Raw genomic sequence first — 20,022 nt, 5'->3', positions numbered from 1 at the left:
GGTTTTGTGCAATTTTTCCACCTCAACAGTGATTGATGTGACTGTAAACCCAGAGGTTAAGCAACATGGTAAATTAACCATGGCTCGGTCTAAAACAAGTACAATTTTACATACCTTCTGTGTTTTGCTACAAGTTGTATGTGAGAAAAGCCAGTGCAGGTTACTAAAAACAGGAGGCTGTTCCAAAGCCCTCTAAGCTCTACCTCAACCCCCATAAAAAAAAAAAAAAAAAAAAAAATCACCTTGCCTGATTTACCTTCCTTTATAAAACAGATTATCAGATTATTAGAATTGGTTGAAAAATATATACAATAGTAAGCAGTCCAATAATCTCTCATATATGAAAACATAGAAGTTAATTCAACATAAAATGAAACTTGTAACTGTAGCAGCATGAAAAATAATTTTTAATATATACTTGCTGGACAAGTTAAATGTCCTAACTTGATCCCAGTGAGCTACCACTAGGTTTGATTGATTACAGAAAAGTTAGGTGAAGGGTTAACAGGGAGAATGTAAGAAAGTAAGGAGTGAAAGAAAATTAAAGGGTTGGTCAAGCCAGAAAGCTCAATTTCCAAAAGGAACGTGGAGCAGAAAGAATCCGCCTGGAAGGAGAGGAGAAGGGCACACTGTAGGGCTAAGCAGAGATAGCAGGAAGACCAGAGTGGGCACAGACGGGCCTGCAGGGTGTCCAGTGCGGTAGCAACAGGACCAGAGATCCTCGTGCATGAGCCTCCATCATCGAGTTGTATTTTGACATCATGTGACATGGAAGACAGACCAATGGAGTCTGCCCTGTGGTTATTATGGGAACCCCATCCAGGTCACTCACTCCTGGACAGACACTAAGATCTCCTCAGAGAAAAGAATGAAACTTACATGAAGGACATAAAAACTACTCCCAATAAACCACAAAAGACTTTTCATGAAACCTGAAAGCTGATTCCAAAACTCACACGAATAAGAAGATAAGAGACAAAGGCCAAGAACACTGTCCCCAAAACAATAAGGAAGTCCTTACTCTACTCAATATTAAAATATGTTTTTAAAAACTAAAGAATTACACAGTCTGGCAAGAAGCAAGTTAATATATAACGATGTGACAAGTTAATGAGCTATTATATAACAAAATTTAGAGAAAAATATGTTCATAATTGTGGAAGAGAGAAGATGGCCTTAATCTTAAGGGGGAAAAATAATACCAGACCGATCTGACATCTGCCAGCACACGCAGAGAGCATCACCAAAGTCAAACTGGGAGAAAATACATGTAATACACACACAAAGAAACATTTCTTGGGGTGGGGTACCTAGGTGGCTCAGTTGGTGAAGTTTCTGCCTTTGGCTCAGATCGTGATCCCAGGGTCCTGGGATCAAGCCCACAAGGTGGGGGTGGGTCCTTGCTCAGCAGGCAGTCTGCTTCTCCCTCTCCCTCTGCACCCCTCTCGGCCCCTGCACTCTTTCTTGAATAAATAAAAATCTAAAAAAAAAAAAAAAAAAAAAAAAGATGTGATGAAGAAATTCATGGATAAAGACAAATCCTTAATGAATGACTGGAAATCATCTCAGTCTCTCTAGTGATTAGGAAAATACAAATTAAAACAGACCTTACTGTAATGGAGCCCCGTGTTGGACTTTGTGCTCAACACAGAGTCTGCTTGAGGATTCTCTCTCTCTCTCCCCTCTGCCCCCCCCCCTTTTTAAGATTTTATTTATTTATTCATGAGAGACATACACACAGAGAAGCAGAGACACAGGCAGAGGGAGAAGCAGGCTCCATGCAGGGAGCCAGACGTGGGACTCGATCCCCGGTCTCCAGGATCAGGCCCTGGGCTGAAGGCGGCACCAAACCACTGAGCCACCTGGGCTGTTCTCTGCCTCCCCTCTAAACAAACAAACAAGTCCAACTCTGCACCCACCAAATCACCAGACACAGAAGCAGCAGGACCCATGGACACCACACACCATGTGTTCACCTACCAACCCTCCCATCTGCCACTCTGTTTCCAGGTTGCTTTCTTGAACGCAATGGACATGCTGGTGCTTGGGAGGCATTTCCACCAGTAAACAAAGAAGGTAAATGATTCTTACCAGGGAGGCCATGAGGATGCCACACTTTCCAGGAAATGCTAAGTAGGAGTTACAACCAACAAGGAAAACCCACAGGCAGACTTGGAAGTACCTCCAGGACACAGTGAGCCAAAGAACATGTTAACAGGAAGTGCAAACCAAAAAGAAAATCTGATAAAATTAGATTTTATCAAAATCCATAATGTCTGCTCTTCAAAAGCCACTGTTGACACAATGAGAAGGACAGCTACAGACTAGGGGGAAATATGCTTGCAAAACAGAAATCAATAAAAGACATGTATCCAAAATACATAACCAACTCTCAAAACTCAACTACAGGTATCCCTGGGTGGCGCAGCGGTTTAGCGCCTGCCTTTGGCCCAGGCCGCGATCCTGGAGACTCGGGATCGAATCCCACGTCAGGCTCCCGGTGCATGGAGCCTGCTTCTCCCTCTGCCTATGTCTCTGCCTCTCTCTCTCTCTCTCTCTGTGTGACTATCATAAAAAAAAAAAAAAAAAAAAAAAAAACTCAACTACAGAAAATAACCCAATGAAAATGGGGAAGGGAGCCACGCAAACACTTCACAAAGATTAACTCACAGTAGCCAGAAGGCACGTAAGATGCTGACACAACCAGTGATCAGGGAAATGGTAGTGAAAACCACAAGTAATTATGATTTAAATATAAACAGTTTACTTCGTGTCAATTATACCTCAATAAAGCTGTTTCTAAAAACCACACAACATGGGCAGCCCGGGTGGCTCAGTGGTTTAGCGCCGCCTTCAGCCCAGGGCGTGACCCTGGAGACCCGGGATCGAGTCCCACGTCAGGCTCCCTGCATGGAGCCCGCTTCTCCCTCTGCCTGTCTCTGCCTCTCTCTGTGTGTCTCTCATGAATAAATAAGTAAAAAAAATTTGTTAAAAAAAAACATACAACCACGCACACAGATCAAATAAATACATACATACATACTACACACACAATAAGATACAACTACATTCCCTAGAGTAGCCAAAATTAAAAATACTGGCAATACCAAGTGTTGACAATACATGGAGCACCTGGAACCCTCATGCACTGCTGATGGAAACACATGGTGGTGTAGCCACTTAGCAAGATAGCTTAGCAGCTTCTTAAAAAAGTAAACACACTTACCATATGGCCCATCCAAGTCCTGAGAATTTACCCAAGAGAAATGAAAACAGAAAGCTTTGCACACAAATATTCATAGCATGCTCACTATAGCCCCCAACTGGAAACAACCCAAATGTCCACAAACTGGCGAATGGAGAAACAACAGTGGAGTATCACTCAGCCACAAAAAGGAAAGAACTCAGGATGCAGCAGAGCCAGCTTACTGAGACAGGACCAGGGGAACTTAGCATCCCTCCAACTTACCATGGGCCTCAGGGAAATCATAGAACTTCTCTGGGTCTCCCTTTTCTCTCAGCCCCCTTAGCCCTGAAATCGGTGGGTTTGTAACTCCAGTTGGTTGACAACTTAGCATTCAGTAGTCACAAAGTAGAAAACAAAACAACAGTGAAAGGGAATTTCTGCTAAAAAAAAAAAAAAAAACCCTCAGGCTCCCAGGGACCTGCCTATAAAGATTAGCATCCTCTCATCCCTACTAGTTTAACAACAAAAAATCTACTGCCAGACCAGTAATATTTCTTGAAGCAAAATACCATTAGAATGAAGTATTTTGGCTCTGAGTAAATTTTCAAGGCCATAAAGTTCACATCACTTGATAATTTTATAAAGTGCTTATTGGCTTGATGCCTATGTAATTCCTATCCCATTTTCAAGATTACAAAAGAAGGAAAAAAGATGGTTCATATGGAGTAGCTGTGCTTCCTTCCAGAGAGAAGCAACACTGTGACCGGTCAGAGTGTGGCAGTGCAGAGTTTGAGCCACCTCCATCCCCAAGGTCACTGGCCACACTCCTATATGAAAATGCAAGGGGCACATGAGGCTGCATTGGGAGCCAGCCAGCTTATGCACAGCACATCACATTCTGAAAGGACAGTGGCTATTATTGTCAACATGCCCTGCAGACTTCAAGAATGTACTGTCATTCCCAACACAGGACAGTCTGCTCAACAAATCCGAGGTCTTTCTCCCAAGCACATCACCAACATTTATAGTGTGAGAACAGATGCCAAAAAGGAGCTGGTATATCCCTTATACGGTGCTGGGCATCGCTACCAATGCACATGGCTGAGCACCCCACTGACGGGCAACTCACCGCCCAGTTACACTAGGGGCTGGGCCAGGCAACACTGCAGGTCCCAATCTTCCTCGTGTGCTCCAAGAGGTAACCAGATGCAGGAAACCCAGGTGTGAGTCTTTTCTCTATCCCAGCTGGCCGGGTGACTGAGCAAGTATCAGCCTCTCTGGTCGACTCATGTGTGAAGCCAGGACAACAGCCATACCCAGGCCCATGGCATCCCAGGGCTGCTGAGTCCCATCAGAACTTTGGTGAATGGAACGATACTCTACAAACATGGGTTCTCACCTGCGAGACGGAGAAAAGAGGCCCCTGCTCACTGCCAGCCACCCCTCCTATCTCCAGACAGCCAAGGCATGTCCCGGCAATATTCCCTCCCACAGGCTTGCCAAGGCATGCAGTGGCTGACTGGCCCTGAGGTGACAGCCACATGATGCCATCTACCTGTCGTGTGGCTCAGTGCCTGGGACAGAAACCAAATCATGGAGTATCCTCAGGGCGGGGGTGACCCGTACGAGCAACATCTCTAGCCCTTTCTTTGACGACTAATAATGGGGTCGCAGCCCCTCTGTACATACCTGCTGCCTGAAGATTTAATCCTCGCAACCCTCCCATTGAAAGGGGTCCAGCAACTTGCAGGTATGACTGTCCGGCCCCTAAGCCCAGGCTCACAGGAGGGTTTCCAGATGCCAGGAGATGACTGGAGACTCTCTGGTCCAAGGCATCATCCTTGGAAGAGAACAGGCCTGTGGACCCCATCCCTAACCTCCTGGGTCCCCTGTACAGCATGGCAGTGGGAGAAAGTGTGGCACAGGCAATAGGTCCTTAGTAAGGCCTGTGGCCATCCAGCAAGAACCAGTTAACAAGGCACCAAGGAACACATCAGGAGGGCTCTGGCCCACCCTGGGAACATCACAAACACTATCTCCGAGCCTGGCCAGGTTAACGGGCTAGCGAGCCGTGCAAACAATGCAGTGAACAGGAAGGAACACGAGGTTCAGAGTGCCCAGGGCTACATAAATGGCTTTCTAGTTCCAGAGTGCATGAAAGCCAGAGATGAGCCTGCTGGGTGTGCTGAGGCCCCACCCCCACCCCCCCAGTGGGACGTCTGGCTCTGAGGAGGCTGCCCCAGGGGCCAGAGAGGGCCAGCACTGGAGAAGTTTCAGCCCTCCTGGCATAGGCTCAGGGCACTGGTGCTGTGGGAAGTGGCCACACAGGGTCCCATAGGCCTATGCAGACGGACAGTCCCAGGAGGATGACACAGTGGTCCAAGTGGGGACAGAGGCTTCTCTGTGCTTCATGTGGATTCCGGAGGTTTATCCTGCAGCCAAGGCAGTGCGGGGACAACACAGTACTTTTCCACGAGCTCCCAGGGTAATAGGATGTACTCTCCAGGCCTGGTCCACCCGTCTTCCTTTAAATTAGGTGCAGTGTTTAATGTTCTCCCTTTTAAAACTGCCTGACAGGGATCCCTAGGTGGCTCAGCAGTTAAGAGTCTACCTTCAGCCCAGGGCCTGATCCTGGAGACCCGGAATCAGGTCCCACGTCAGGCTCCCTGCATGGAGCCTGCTTCTCCCTCTGCCTGTGTCTCTGCTTCTCTCTCTCTCTCTCTCTGTCTCTCATGAATAAATAGATAAAATATTTTTAAAAAATAAAATAAAATAAAACTGCCTGACATCACTTTTTCATAATTTCCCACGAGAACCAGAGTGAAGAAACACGGTTATTAGCACAGCTGAAGGTGCGTCCTCCCCCAAGAGTCTCCACTTCTCTGGGTGACCGGCACCAGCAATATAAGAAGGGGTCGTCAGGACCCAAGTCCACAAGCACAGCACCTCACTCAGACACCCACCTGAAAGTCCTCCCTGGGCCTGAAAACACGCTGGGCTTCAGCTCCTTGGGGCAAAGGAGAAGCACCAGCTGCCTGTAGGCAGAGGGGTTGCGACCCCTTCTGGCTAGTCTCAGAACCGCACCGACTCTCCTCCGCAGCGGCTGCCAGCAGCCACCCAAGCCTCCACACCAGGGGGAGCAGAAAACTGAGTCCAAGCGCACAGGCTTCTACTAGGAGACTCCTCCATTATGTTACATACCGAACTAAAATCCAGTCATTAAAAGAGAAACCAGAAGCTCCTGTTTTGTTTTTCAAATTTACTGCAATCAGTATGTACTTTAATAACAAAAAACAGGGGATCCCTGGGTGGCGCAGTGGTTTAGCACCTGCCTTTGGCCCAGGGCGCGATCCTGGAGACCCGGGATCGAATCCCACGTCGGGCTCCCGGTGCATGGAGCCTGCTTCTCCCTCTGCCTGTGTCTCTGCCTCTCTCTCTCTCTCTCACTGTGTGCCTATCATAAATAAATAAAATAAAATAAATAAAATAAAATAAAATAAAATAAAATAAAATAAAAATTAAAAAAAAACAAAAACAAAAAACAGTCTCATACTTTTAAAAAACAACCTGAACTTAGCAAGAGTATCGGCTGTGATCTTAAATTCTAACTTGTGCTGACATCCACTATAAACCCACACTGTTCTGTGGGTCCTGCCTCGTGACCAGCAGCTAGCAAGCAGATACTATCAAGAAAGGAAAGCTGGAAGTTTTATGACAAAACTTAAAATCACCAAGGTGATAGTATGGAGTTTATTTTATTTTTAAACATTTATTTGAGAGAGAGCAAGTGTGTGCTAGGAGGGGGGAGGCAGAGGGAGGGATTGCAGAGGGGAGGGAGAGGGAGAATCTCAAGTAGACTCTGCACTCTGTGCAGAGTCTGATAGGGGGTTGATCCTATCACCCTGAGATCATGACCTGAACCAAAACCAAGAATCAGATGCTCAACTACTTGAGCCACCCAGGAGCCCAATAGGGGTTTATTTTTAAAAAACTGGAGGAGTAGGGATCCCTGGGTGGCGCAGCGGTTTAGTGCCTGCCTTTGGCCCAGGGCGCGATCCTGAAGACCCGGGATCGAGTCCCACGTCGGGGTCCCGGTGCATGGAGCCTGCTTCTCCCTCTGCCTATGTCTCTGCCTCTCTCTCTCTCTCTCTATCATAAATAAATAAAAAAAAAAAAAACTGGAGGAGTATAAAAGAAGCAGTCAAGTATCCTAGAAACAGCCCAAGACAATCATATGTAATCAAAGAAGGAACCAGGGGCAGACTGAACCACCAAATGGGAGCTTGAGCTCTGAATGCCAGCTTGCATATGGGATCGTGAAAGCAGGAAGAAGAGACACAATCAGGGCTCAGGTAGTAAAGCAGAGAGTAACAAGAATTGGCCCAGGGGACACAGGTCTGCTAAGAGCCTGCATTCAGGACATGATGTAGGCACCAGTGAAACTAGTCAGGCATCCTCATACTGATGCCATGCAAACCACGAGACTTCCACATACAGGAGTAGAGTGGCCTTGTGATCAAATGAGCCGCCAGACCTGGTGGCTTCTCTGTCAAAGAGCACACAGGGAAGTGGTAGCTGGGACCAGTCGGGGTCCTGAAAGCCAGCCAGACTCCCTGCCCACCCCAAACCTCCTGCAATCTGTGGCAGCAGCTGAGAGATGTCCCCCAGGCTCAGCTGAGTAACTTCTCTCTGCACACACCTGCACTCACTGTGCGACCCCATGGCTCCTTGACTGCTATGGCCACTGGGAGATGAATCAGCTCACACCACCTATCAAAAGCACAGCAATGCCTAAGTGGATGCAGTCCTCAAGTGATCTGGACCAAAAGTCATCAAACAGGGCACATATGCCCTGAAGGACACTGAGACTCACCCAGGCATGCATATGGGTGGTCTCAGGAGTGCTTTCCTGGGGCCCTAATGCCATGTGCACTCATCCTGAAACTGCTCTGAGAAAAGGTCAGAATGTCCTGCAGCCTGGGAGTTGGCTGATGTCAGGTGGGCCCTTTTGGCTTCCTCCCCCTTCAGCACAGTCCTTTACCCATTTTGTGACAGGAAAAAGCCACCTGTGAGGGCACCTGGGTTGAGCATCAGACTCTCGATTTCGGCTCAGGTGGTGACTGCAGGGTCGTGAACTCCACTCAGTCTGCTTGGCTTCTCTTTCCCTCTCCCTCTGCCCATCACCTGCTCATGCACATAACCACACACTTTCTCTCTAAAATAAATAAACTAAAATAAACCTTAAAAAAAAAGCCACCTGTCATCCTGAATCTTACTAGGGAACACTGCTAAGGGCATAAATGCCTCAGGAGCACTAAACAAAGACACAGCTTGAAATACTGGTGTCGCAGAAGTCAACCTCAGTAACTAGCCAGCAACACATCCTTGACCCAGTCAGGTGGTTTCTAATTCTTTCTTCAAAAGAACTGAAGGACTTAGTCAAGTTGTCACCTAATGGCAGACCTTTAAAAATAAATTTTGATAAAATGTGTCCCAAATCATATTCACTGTTTCCAAGTTTAAGGAATTAAGAATGCCACGATGACCAAACTTCCATCCTCATTCACTTATGTTCAGGGCTTACAGGCAAGCATGGGAAACAGGAAGAAAAGCCACACTCGGCCTCGTCCCATTCAAGCAACAGTGACACTTGCCCACAGATGTGTGTGCAGGAAAAGCCCACCATGTCATTATATGATGTACACTTGACCAAATTTTACTTCATGTGCAATAATTTGTCAGAATTCACAATATCTTACACCATTTGGATCAACTGCATGCTAGGAATTGTAAAGACAGCTCAATAAAAAAGAAAAATGTTAATACTTAGAATATGGTGGTAACAAAAAACAAATTTTAAATGCATATACATATTTTTCTGGCAGACTTACGTCAAGCTAGACATGAACATTTTTATGTTAAGATCTGAATTCTTAAATACAGATTCTCAGGCCACACTGCATAACACCCAGGGTGAGGCACCCCTCCTTGTGCACCATGCTGGCTTAGCCCTCAGAGCACCAAACGGCCGCACCACCCAGCCACTGCCACTGGGTCCAGCTTGTCCTTCAAATGCCCTTTGCAGCACAGCACCCCAAATAGCAGTCTGGAGATCTGGTGGCTGAAGAAAAGCGGTCATGATGTTTGAACCTAAAATTTACTGATTCTCTTATTTGTCTTACGGCGGCTCCCAGAAGGCACTGAGTATGTCCACATGTAACTTGGTCCATCCTCTGCTCCCAGACACCAGCAATACAATGCCCAACTCTCTCCCTCCTAGCTAGGAAACAATGGAGGCCATGGGGCTCCATGTGCACCTACCTCAGGGTGCACTTCTTTGGTGCCCAGTGTGACTTCAGGCACCATCAGGATCTCTTTTGCTGATGCCTTCTTCAATTTTTTGTTCTTTTTCTCTGTCATTTCGGTAACTTTTCTCTTCTGTTTTGCCATCCTGCAACAGAGAAGGTAAATTGCTAAATACGTGGGAAATAAAAGGTCTCAGGCCACAAAACATTTTTTATAAACAAAGGAGGATGAGCACTCTTCCATTATAAAGCAAGTACAAAGGTATTTCCAAAAATATAATACAAGTTAAAAGAAAGTCAAATCCCCCAGGTATACTTCCCCACCGGATGGGGAAGCTGCATCATCTCAGGCCACAGGTGACCATCACACACCCTGTCGCTGGGGCATTCGGTCACCAACGGGTGGAGGGGACCACAATGTTTCTGAAATGGCTGCCTCCTCAGATTGTGGAAGAAGTACCAACTGGGGCTGCATAAAAGGAATGACACACAGTCTGAGAAGTGTCTGATTACATACTTTCTCAAGCATAGTAGCATCTAGAACTCCATGTAAAAGATTAAAAAAAAAAAAAAAACCGTGAATTCTAAAACCGATTTCCTTTGTAGGATTGTGCCATGGGAGAACCAAGAAATGGCTGAATTATCAGAACCTGGAAGCATGTCAGAGAGGTCATAGTGGAGAGCCCTCCACTGAGGGGTACTGGCTACTGCTGGGACCTCTGAGAGGATTCCTCTGAAGGAGAAAGTCTAAGGGAGGATGTTGAGAGTAAGGGGACATCTGAGGAAGACATCTAAGGGAGGACTTCTGAGGGAGGACATCACGATGTCTGTGGGAAAGACATCTGAAAGAGGTCTGAGAGACCTCTGAGGGAGGGCAGCTGAGGCAACATCTGAAGGAGGAAAGTCTGCCGGGGGGGGGGGGACAAACAAATCTGAAAAAAGGACATCAGAGGGAAACATCTGAAGGAGGGACATCTAAGGAAGGACCTCTAAGAGAAGGCATCCGAAGCAGGAATTGTGAGGGAGGACATCTGAAGGAGGGACATCAGAGAATCAGGAAGACATCTGAAGGAGGACATCTGAGGGAGGATGTCTGTGGGAAAGATACTACTTCTGATGGAAGTAGTCTGAGAGGGGATCTCTGAGGAAGGACCTCTGAGGGAGGGCATCTGAGAAAGGAATTCTGAGGGAGGGACATCTGTAGAGGGGACATCAGAGGAAGGAAGGTGTGAAGGGGGACCGTCTAAGGGGGAACATGTGCAGAGGAACATCTGAGGGGAGACCTCCGAGTGGGGAACCAGGCTGATTCTTAGAGGGAGACGTGGGAACTGAACCAGCTCCTGCTGCTGCAGTGAAGGCCACTGTTGGGTGGCACTGACCACAACAGCAGCAGGAGCAAGAAGTACCACCATCTACTCCCCATCCCACCTCACCTCCACCCACCCCTGCTCCAGTCTCCTCTGTCTGCCCTCTTTGTGTAGAGCCAAAAAGGAGCTGGAAACAGAAAAGCACTTTGCAGAGGCCCACAACCTATGATGTGAGCACCACGATGCAGAGTATAAAAGGTGCTTTTGGAACTGAGATAATAATTTAATAACAAGCACCTGTAAACATATACATACTACTTTTTATACATGTGGTTTTTAGTAGGAACAACCCAATCACACATCAACAAAGGATTAAATAAATAAATCAGAATAAATCAACAAAATGGAAACCGACTCAAATGAGATAATATTACAGATACAGAATGGAAAATATAGAATACTATGTGTAGTATTACACAATTTCATTTTTAAGAATATTGAAAATAATAATAGAGAAAGTATATAAGATAAATATACAAACACATATATACACAGACTTATGTACACATATATAGAAAACGTCTGAAGGATATAAACAGAACTTTTACCTTTATTTATATCCAGGGGTGGGGTTACAAGGGACTTTTTTTTTTTTTTTACAAGGGACTTTCTATTTACTTACAGCTCAGTTTCAATTCTTTTCAAGGTTTTATACTTGAAAAAAAAAAAAAATGAAGAATATTTTTTAACACCAGTCCTTTACAAGGCCCACTAATAACAGCTTTTATTCTAACAAATTATGAAAATGTATTTTATTTATCCTAAACTCACTCCCAGTGGCTTCATCCTCCATATTCTAGATTTTATAGATTTTACATATATATGTAAATTATACATTTATCTATTGCATAGTTGTGTCCGTATTTTTTTAAACTTAAAAGATTTATTTATTTATTCATTTATTTATTTAATCATGAAAGAGAGGGGCAGCCCCGGTGGCGCAGCAGTTTAGCACCGCCTGCAGCCCAGGGCGTGATCCTGGAGACCCTGGATCGAGTCCCACATCAGGCTCTCTGTAAGATGCCTGCTTCTCCCTCTGCCTGTGTCTCTGCCTCTCTCTCTCTGTCTCTATGAATGAATGAATGAATGAATAATAAATGAATAAATAAATAAATAAATAAATAAATAAAATCTTTAAAAAAAAATCATGAAAGAGAGAGAGAGAGAGAGGCAGAGACATTGGCAGAGGGAAAAGCAGGCTCCCCATAGGATCCAGGGATCATGACCTGAGTGGAAGGCTCAACCACTGAGCCACTCAGGCACCACATTTTTTTTTAATTTAATATTTAGTAGACATGCTGTTCAAGGCTGTATATATAGATAAAGGGACAGAAACCCACTGTCTTTTTCTCTTGACACCAGAATTCATTTTGGATTCTATCAACAGATGTTCAAGAAATATAACTCACTCATTCAACAAATATTTTTCAAGACCCAGTTCTCTGCCAGGCACTATGCTAGACCCTATGAACACAGGGCAAACAGCACAGCAAATAAGAGCCTTGATTTCGTGAAGCTTCCCTTCTAGGGGGAAAGACAGTCCTATTTATTTAAGTAAACGAGAAAACACTTTCACGTGGGGATAAATGGGGTCAAGAAAATAAAACGGGGCAGCCCCGGTGGCACAGCGGTTTAGCGCTGCCTACAGCCTGGGGTGTGATCCTAGAGCCCGGGGATCGAGTCCCACGTCGGGCTCCCTGCATGGAGCCTGCTTCTCCCTCTGTCTGTGTCTCTGCCTCTCTCTCTCTCTCTCTCTGAAAAAATAAAAAATAAAATAAAATAAAATAAAATAAAATAAATAAATAAATAATAGAAGAAAGTGAGCACAGGTGACAGGCAGGGAGCCATGCACAGTGGCAGGAGGACTCTGTGAAGCCACTGGGGGACCAAGCAGACAGCACAGGCAGAGCTAGGGGAAGTGCAGGCAGTGCAGCAGTTACTGCAGGTGCAAAGAGGGTCAGGGTGGGCAGGTGCAGGAAGAAGGCCGCTGAAGGTAAGCAAAAGCTGGGTGTGTCCTGAGCACGTCCTATCACTGTGAACAGATGTACTGAAATATACATTTCCCCCAAAGCAAAACTGTTTCCACAGGGACAGAAGGGGAAAATGACATCAAGGTATCAGCTGGTGGAATGAAGTACACATACACGGTCACCCAGCAATCCCACCACAGGCTCGCTCTGCTCCTGTGTCATCACTTGCTGGTCACTGTGTCACCGCCTGCAGAATGCTAAGCAGGTGCTAGGAATTGCTAGGCTGGAGCAGGCATTCCAAAAGACCTATCCACATACAGCTGACATGCTTGGGGTGGGGGTGGGGGGGACACAAATACAGGATACATCAGAAGATGGCAAGTGCTACCCAAAGCCAAGCAGAAGCAGGAAAGCATTATGGGAAGGGCAACAATAAATGTAAAGGGCCTAGAAGCAATGCAGACATAGAGAGCCCAGATTTGGGTTCTAAATACCAATCTCTATAAAATAAAAGGAGGGGGGAGGGGCATGGTGCAGAGCTCATTAAGACTCTAGTCTGGAGCAAGTGAAGTGTAAGGTGAACCTAAGCTGTGCTGAACATCCAGGAAAAGTCAAATGATCACAGGGCCATGTCAAGAGGACCAACATCAGCATGGAGGACTCTCTCTGCCCCATCTGGGGCTGTAATGTATTACAGCACACTGAGATAGTATTACTGTTGTGGAATCAGAAAAACTGCAAGTTCCACAGTCTTTAATTAAGCCTTATTTTAAAAAAAGCATTTAAAGCCAGAGGCTACAAATTTCAATTAGCAACGTAATAAGAAATCTTGAAAGAACAAGAGACTGTTGACACAGGGGCTTTGAAAAGACAAAGGACTCTATCAGCCAATTACCTTCTTGGAGAAATAAGGAAAGTTTAGCAAATATTTACATACCAGTTACCATAAAAGTTAAGTTAAATCTTTATTCATTCTGTAAGTTATCATTAAAAAGTTTAATCACTAAGTCTATTTGCTAAAAAGGGAGAAAGACTTTTCCATATTATGAAAAGGTTTCTTTAAACAGTTCTTTTTTTTTTTTTTTTTTTTTTTTAAACAGTTCTAAGAGATGGTGTCTTGTCACTTTGAGACAATCAATGTTTGTGATAGAAAATGACATTTCCTTACATTTATGGCCAGTGATTTTCAAAAAGGGTGCCAAGACAATTTAATGGGAAAGAACAGCTTTTTAACAAAAGGTGCTACTACACCTGGACTTCCACATGCAAAAGAATAAACTGAGAGCCCTACCTCACACCAAACACAAAAATTAACTCAAAATGGATCAAAAACCTAAATGTAAATCTTTAAGACCCTCAATTAGGCAAGAGTTTCTTAGACATGACACTAAAAACATACACAACAAAAAAGATAAATTGCAGACTCCTCAAAATTAGAAATTTTTGCACTGCAAATAATGCCAGCAAGAAGGTGCAAAGTGTCCACTATGTATGAAGAGTTCTTACAACTCAACAAAAGAGACAATCTCTGGACAAAAAGATCTGAATAGAGATTACCCCAAAGATGACACACATCTGGCCAATAAGGGCATGAAAAGGTATTCAACCTCATTCATCATTAGGGAATGTGTATCGAACGACACACCACTTCATAGTCACTAGGCTGGCTATAATCCAAAAGATAATCATAAATACTGATGATATGGAAAACCTGGAACCCTTCTTCACTGCTGGTGGGATATGAAATGGTGTAGCCACTTTGTACAACAGCCTGGTGGATCCTCAAAAAGTTAAACGTGTTGCCATATGCCCCAACAACTCCACTCAAGGAAATGAACACATCCACATAAAAATTCAAACACTAATGTTCACAGCATAAGTCATAACATCCAAAAGGTGAAAACAACCTAAATGTCCACCAACTGATGACCATTTCACAAAGTACGGTATGCCCATGAACATCATTTGGCAAAAAAAAAGGAGTGTAACACTGACAGGATAAATCTTGAAAACATTCTGGTATGTGAGAGAGGTCAGTCACGGGATACTACAGATTGTATAATTTCATTTGTATGAAATTTCCAGAGTGAGTAATTACAGAGAAGGAACGTAGCTTGGTGTTTGCTCAGGGCTGGCACAGAGGGCAGGGGCCAAGAGTGACTGAATAGGTACAGGGTTTCTTCTGGGAGAGGGAAAATGTTCTGAAATTAGGATGTAGTGATGTTCACATAACTATGTAAATACACTGAAACATGCAGAGAAAGAAAAAAAGCCTTCTAATCTCTCTCAAACTCTTTGTTATAAATTTAACAATATGATGCCCCTGTATTGGTTTTACTTCTTTCTCTTTTCTTCCCCTTAGCGGTGACGCTATTTCAGAGTAGTTATGGGGTGGTGTGAGCATGTCTATGCATCTGGCACACCCAGAGCCAACAAATGTTCCTCAGTATCCTCAGAAGAATGCCAAGGAAACAAAGGGAGGAATATACCTGCTAAGGAGGGTGCTGAAGAAAGCAGCCTTGGGGGAGCCTCTCGGCCTTCCCCTGCAGACCAGGGGCAGTTAAGTGGGCCTGGCACCATTACCTCAAAAGGAACAAGACCCCTCCGTTCTGTGTGTTTTTTTTTTTCCTCCTTGGCCTTTCTGTAAAACATCTAGTCACTCATAAAGCTATGCCAGCATATGTTCTCCCCATATTTGGTGGCCAGGAGGAAGGTCATGGGGAGGGGGCTGGGGTGTTAGGAAAGCTAATCAGAACAACGGTGACAGTGAAAATTGACTTACCCAGAGCTTACAATGTGCCAGGCCCTGTTCTAGATGCTGTATACATGTGAACTCCGTTCCTCCCGTGGCCGGTGAGGGTGGCACACAGGTGAGGAAACCAGGACCGACTAACAGGGGATGCCTAGAACTGATAAAGCCGAGTCACACACTATGCTCTGGAAGTCTCCAAGTGATCCCAGTTCGAAAAGCTGAAAAGCTGAAGAATGACAATGCTTGCCTCTGAGGAGTGGGCCAGGGGCAGCTGATGGCCACTGGCTGTTCTCTTTTGTCTCCTGCTACGGCTGGAGGGGTTTAGCTCTATGCATACATTACTTAGCTAATTTGATAGGTTAAAAATGCCATTTTTTTTTACATAAACGATTTTTAAAATTTTATTATTCAGGGTTAGCCAGAGAATGATGAAAAGGCCATTATCATGCCTGCTGACAGGAGAATAAATTAGCACAATCTTTCTAAAAGGTAATTTTATAACACTTATCAAGTGCTTTGGCCTGTAATTCCACTTCCAGGAGCTTATCCTGTTGAAATAATCATGGACAGAGATTCATATGAATGTGCTACAGAGATTCATATGAATCTCTGTCCATGATTATTCATCAGGATAAGCTCCTGGATGTGGAATTATATAAGGATGTACAATGGATGACAATGCTTCTTCAATTAAAAAGTTGAACCCCGTAACTGTCCAACAGTAGCTGAATGGGAAAATGAATGACTCACTGGTGCACAGGAGCACGCCTGCCTTGAGAGCACACAAAACGTTCAGTCAGGAGTAAGAGCTCAGAGTACAATATAAAGGGAAAAGATGGGGTGTAAACTTAGGTATGTGCAATATGATCCTCAATTTGTAAGAAAAAATGTATACAAATATGCACGAAGCAAAAACTAGAAGAGGCTGTGGACTGTGGGCTGCCGGGGTCGGTGAAGGATCTCAAGATGACTGGGCAAAAACTTGTTCTAAAAACCATTGACTGGGTAGCTTTTGGGGAGATCATACCCCGAAACCAGAAGGCCATTGCCAACTCCCTGAAATCCTGGAATGAGATGCTTACCTCCAGGTTGGCTACTCTTCCTGAGAAATCACCTGCTATCGACTGGGCTTACTACAAGGCCAATGTGGCAAAGACTGGCTTGGTAGATGACTTTGAGAAGAAATTTAATGCCCTGAAGGTTCCTGTGCCAGAGGATAAATACACTGTCCAGATGGATACTGAGGAAAAAGAAGGTGTGAAAAGCTGTGCTGAGTTTTGTCCCTCTCAAAGGCCAGGATTAAAGAATATGAAAAAGAGCTGGAGAAGATGAAGAACATAATTCCAATTGATCAGATGACCATTGAGGACCTGAATGAAGTCTTCCCAGAAACCAAATAAGACAAGAAGAAGTATCCCTATTGGCCTCACAAGCCAACTGAAAATTTATAAACTTGAGTTGAAGAGAAAGCCCCGGCTCTCATATTATAAACACTGGACATTAAAAATAATGATATGGGGGAAAAAAAAAGAAAAAGAAAAAACTAGAAGAAAATACATTACAATATTAACATTTTAGGGAGTTAGAATTACAAGCATGGTTCCCCCTCCTTCTACTTTTCTGTAATTTCTACAACAAAAGCAGAAACACAACACTTGAAGATACCAGCTCAAAAGTGTTCAGTGGAGCAAACAAACACTTCCACCACCAGAAAGCCAAGGACCCACGTCAGACACAGAGACCAGCTAACTACTGTATAGGTGAGGCTACAGTCACTGATCAGGACGAGTCAGCACCAACAGGCTGAGGCTGAGGCTGCCGGGTCTCCAGGGCTGAAAAGAAACCCCATAGGATCATAAAAAGATAAATAAATAAATCATCATAAAGGAAAATAGTCTTAAATCTGAACTTCCTACCTGTAGCCAGCCCCCAATGCCCCCTCTCACTCAGCGCATGATACCTCTGATGTGTCCTGTCAGGCTGCAGAGAAGGTCACCTCCCAACTCATTGGGCCAAGAGCCCCTGGAGGAGAGTATGCGCCCTCACAATACACAACCCTTGAGGAAATCAGTGCACAGAGGCCAGGAGCGGAATCCCAGCTCCTGCACCAAAACTGGGACTTTGCTCCTGTTCATTCTGATCCAAGACTGGTGTGTGTTCTGGCTTGCCCACTCAAAAATGGCCTCTAGGTTTTGCTCTCTTGGTACCTTGCCCTCCTTTCCCCCTCCCTCCAAAGGCCAAACTTGAAGCCTGGTTATTACTGCAAAAGCTGCAAAAATCTCATTCACCATACCCACCTCCCATCTTTCCAGCTCACCCCAACCCCCAGCACCCTGGGGTCCCATAATCCTTCAGCCTTGCTGGCAGTCCCCACCACATTTCCCCACCCAGCCACTCGCCTGGACCAGCCTCTCCTCTCTCAAACCTCCAAGGTCTTCCCGTTGTCTCACAGGACCTGAATTCCTGATCCTAAAGGAAATCAAAGCAACCGCAAGGAATTTCCACAAGCTCTCACATCTACCCCTTACCCTTCTCTCCTGTTGTGATGGAGTCCTGCCACGTTCCGACCAAGGCCAAACCCTCCTCTAGGGCGCTGGGTTCCACACCCCGCCTGCACAGGGACAGCACTGAGTAATCCCCCTTGCACACAGTTCCAGCCTCTCTTCTACTCAATCAACTACAATTTCCCACATTGTAGAAGCTCTCTTGATCTCACGCTGTTCACCTACCTCCCTGCGCTGGCTGTAACCCTTTCCTCCTGTCCCCTCCTGCCTCTGCCGCTCCAGCACAACTGTTATCAGGATCACCAGGGGTGCCACCCTAAGGACAACAGCTCCGCCTGACCACACTAGCCAGGCTCCTCTCTCTGCTGGTCCTCAATCTGGACCCACCAAGACCTGAACAAAACATCAGTATAGTTTCTAACACCTCCAGGCCCCATCCCTACAATTACCCCTGGCCCCTGAAAAAGTGCCTAAGTAGTCAAAGCTGCCAAAGAATCCAGCCAACACCAGAAGCTGGGGCCCAAGCAGGCAGCCCTGGGGAAGGGGACAGCCGGTCAGCAAACCTAGATGGGGTCAATGGACTGGCCCCCTGAACCCGTGTTGTCCTGAGCCTACGGGGTGTCACCCCTCCTTCCCGTCCCTACTCCCTCAGTCACTGAGGACAAATCCAAGGTGAGCTCAGCTCCCCCTCCGCTTATCCCTACAGCGGGTCATCACTGGTCACCAGCCACTGCAGTCGGCTCAGTCCTCGCAGACAGGAAATCCCACCGCAGGTTCTCCGGGCGGGCGGCACCTGACGGCCCACGCTCGCTTCTCTGTCCACACGATTTCTTATCTTGGCTCCGAGACGGACTCCAGAGGTGCCTTTTCGCGCTCCCTGGTGGCCTCCCGACACTCCGTGCGCTGTGCGCGCCTGGTCCTCTGGCGAAGGGAGCCCACCTGGCCGTGCGTAGGGCCGCTCCGGGCGCTGGCCCCGAGGTCGCCGCCAGCACAAGGCCTGCTCAGGATCCTCGGGCCGCGTGTCCTCCCGTCGGCGGTCCTCCCCTCCGCGTCTCTCAGGAGCCCCCGGCCCACGCTGCAGGGCTCGGCGGTGCCGGACGCCCTCCCAAGGCTTCCCGGTTCGCTCGCTCGCTCGCTCGCTCGCTCGGGGACAAGCCCGCGACCTGAGGCAGGCCTGCGGGCGCACGTGGCTCCCCCACCCTCCCCTCCCCCACCCTCCGGCCCGAGTCGCTCCACCCGGGTGTCCGCCGCGCCCTGCTCCCTCACCGTCCCGCAGGCGCCCGCCGCCCCTTCAGCACGCAAGCGCCCCGGGCCGCCGACGTTCCCCGGGCCCCGGGGCGGGCGGACGCGCGGGACCCCACCGAACGCCTGAGTCAACGACGGTGTGTGGTGACGAGAACGCCGGGCTCGGCGGGAACTGCGCGGGGCAGCGGGCGCCTCGGACCCCGCGGGGCCCCCCTCAACCGTCCCGCTCCCTCACCCACGTGGGAGCCGCCCCGCGCCCCGCGCCCCCGACCCCCGGGTCCTCCGCCTACCTGCGCTCGGCCGCCAACGCGGGCTTCCGGCAGGCGCCCCGCCCTGGTGACACGGTCCCGCCCCCCAGCGGCGTCGCCACGCCCCTCCCTGGCCGAGGCCCACCTCCGTCTGCCTGCCGGCCAATGGCGTGCGGCGGCCGCGAGGGGGCAGGTCCGGGTACGGACGCGGACCGCTAGCGTCATCCCTGGGCGCCGCGGGTTGCCGGGAGCCTCGGGTTGCCTAGCAACCTCCCACGTGCGGGCTGCGGGGACTGTAAGACTGTGCACCCTGTTTGCACGCCGCACAGGCGGAGCCTCGGGAATGCGGTCGTCTGCTTAGGGGTCGCCCGGGCGGCCCCACGTGGCTGGCAGGTGCACGAGTGGGGTGACTGTCGCTGCCTCGGAGCAACTGGGGGTCTGGCG

General features: G+C 47.2%; 1 protein-coding gene across 1 annotated transcript in view; it reads right to left on the bottom strand.

The window, feature by feature from the left end:
• C3H7orf50 (chromosome 3 C7orf50 homolog) overlaps positions 1 to 19,687 on the bottom strand; it is a 133,663-nt gene extending 113,976 nt beyond the window's left edge. Inside the window, exons 1-2 of the mRNA XM_041749677.1 lie at positions 19,621 to 19,687; positions 9,509 to 9,638 (exon numbers count right to left, since the gene is read on the bottom strand). Coding sequence (XP_041605611.1) covers positions 9,509 to 9,637 — 129 coding nt within the window. The 5' untranslated portion in view covers position 9,638; positions 19,621 to 19,687. The remainder of the gene's footprint in view (positions 1 to 9,508; positions 9,639 to 19,620) is intronic.
• Positions 19,688 to 20,022: the final 335 nt, after the last annotated feature.

Source organism: Vulpes lagopus, chromosome 3, assembly GCF_018345385.1.
Source record: "Vulpes lagopus strain Blue_001 chromosome 3, ASM1834538v1, whole genome shotgun sequence".
NCBI lineage: Eukaryota > Metazoa > Chordata > Mammalia > Carnivora > Canidae > Vulpes > Vulpes lagopus.
The sequence above is the reverse complement of the archived record's forward strand: the minus strand, read 5'-3'. Positions and strand labels throughout refer to the sequence as shown.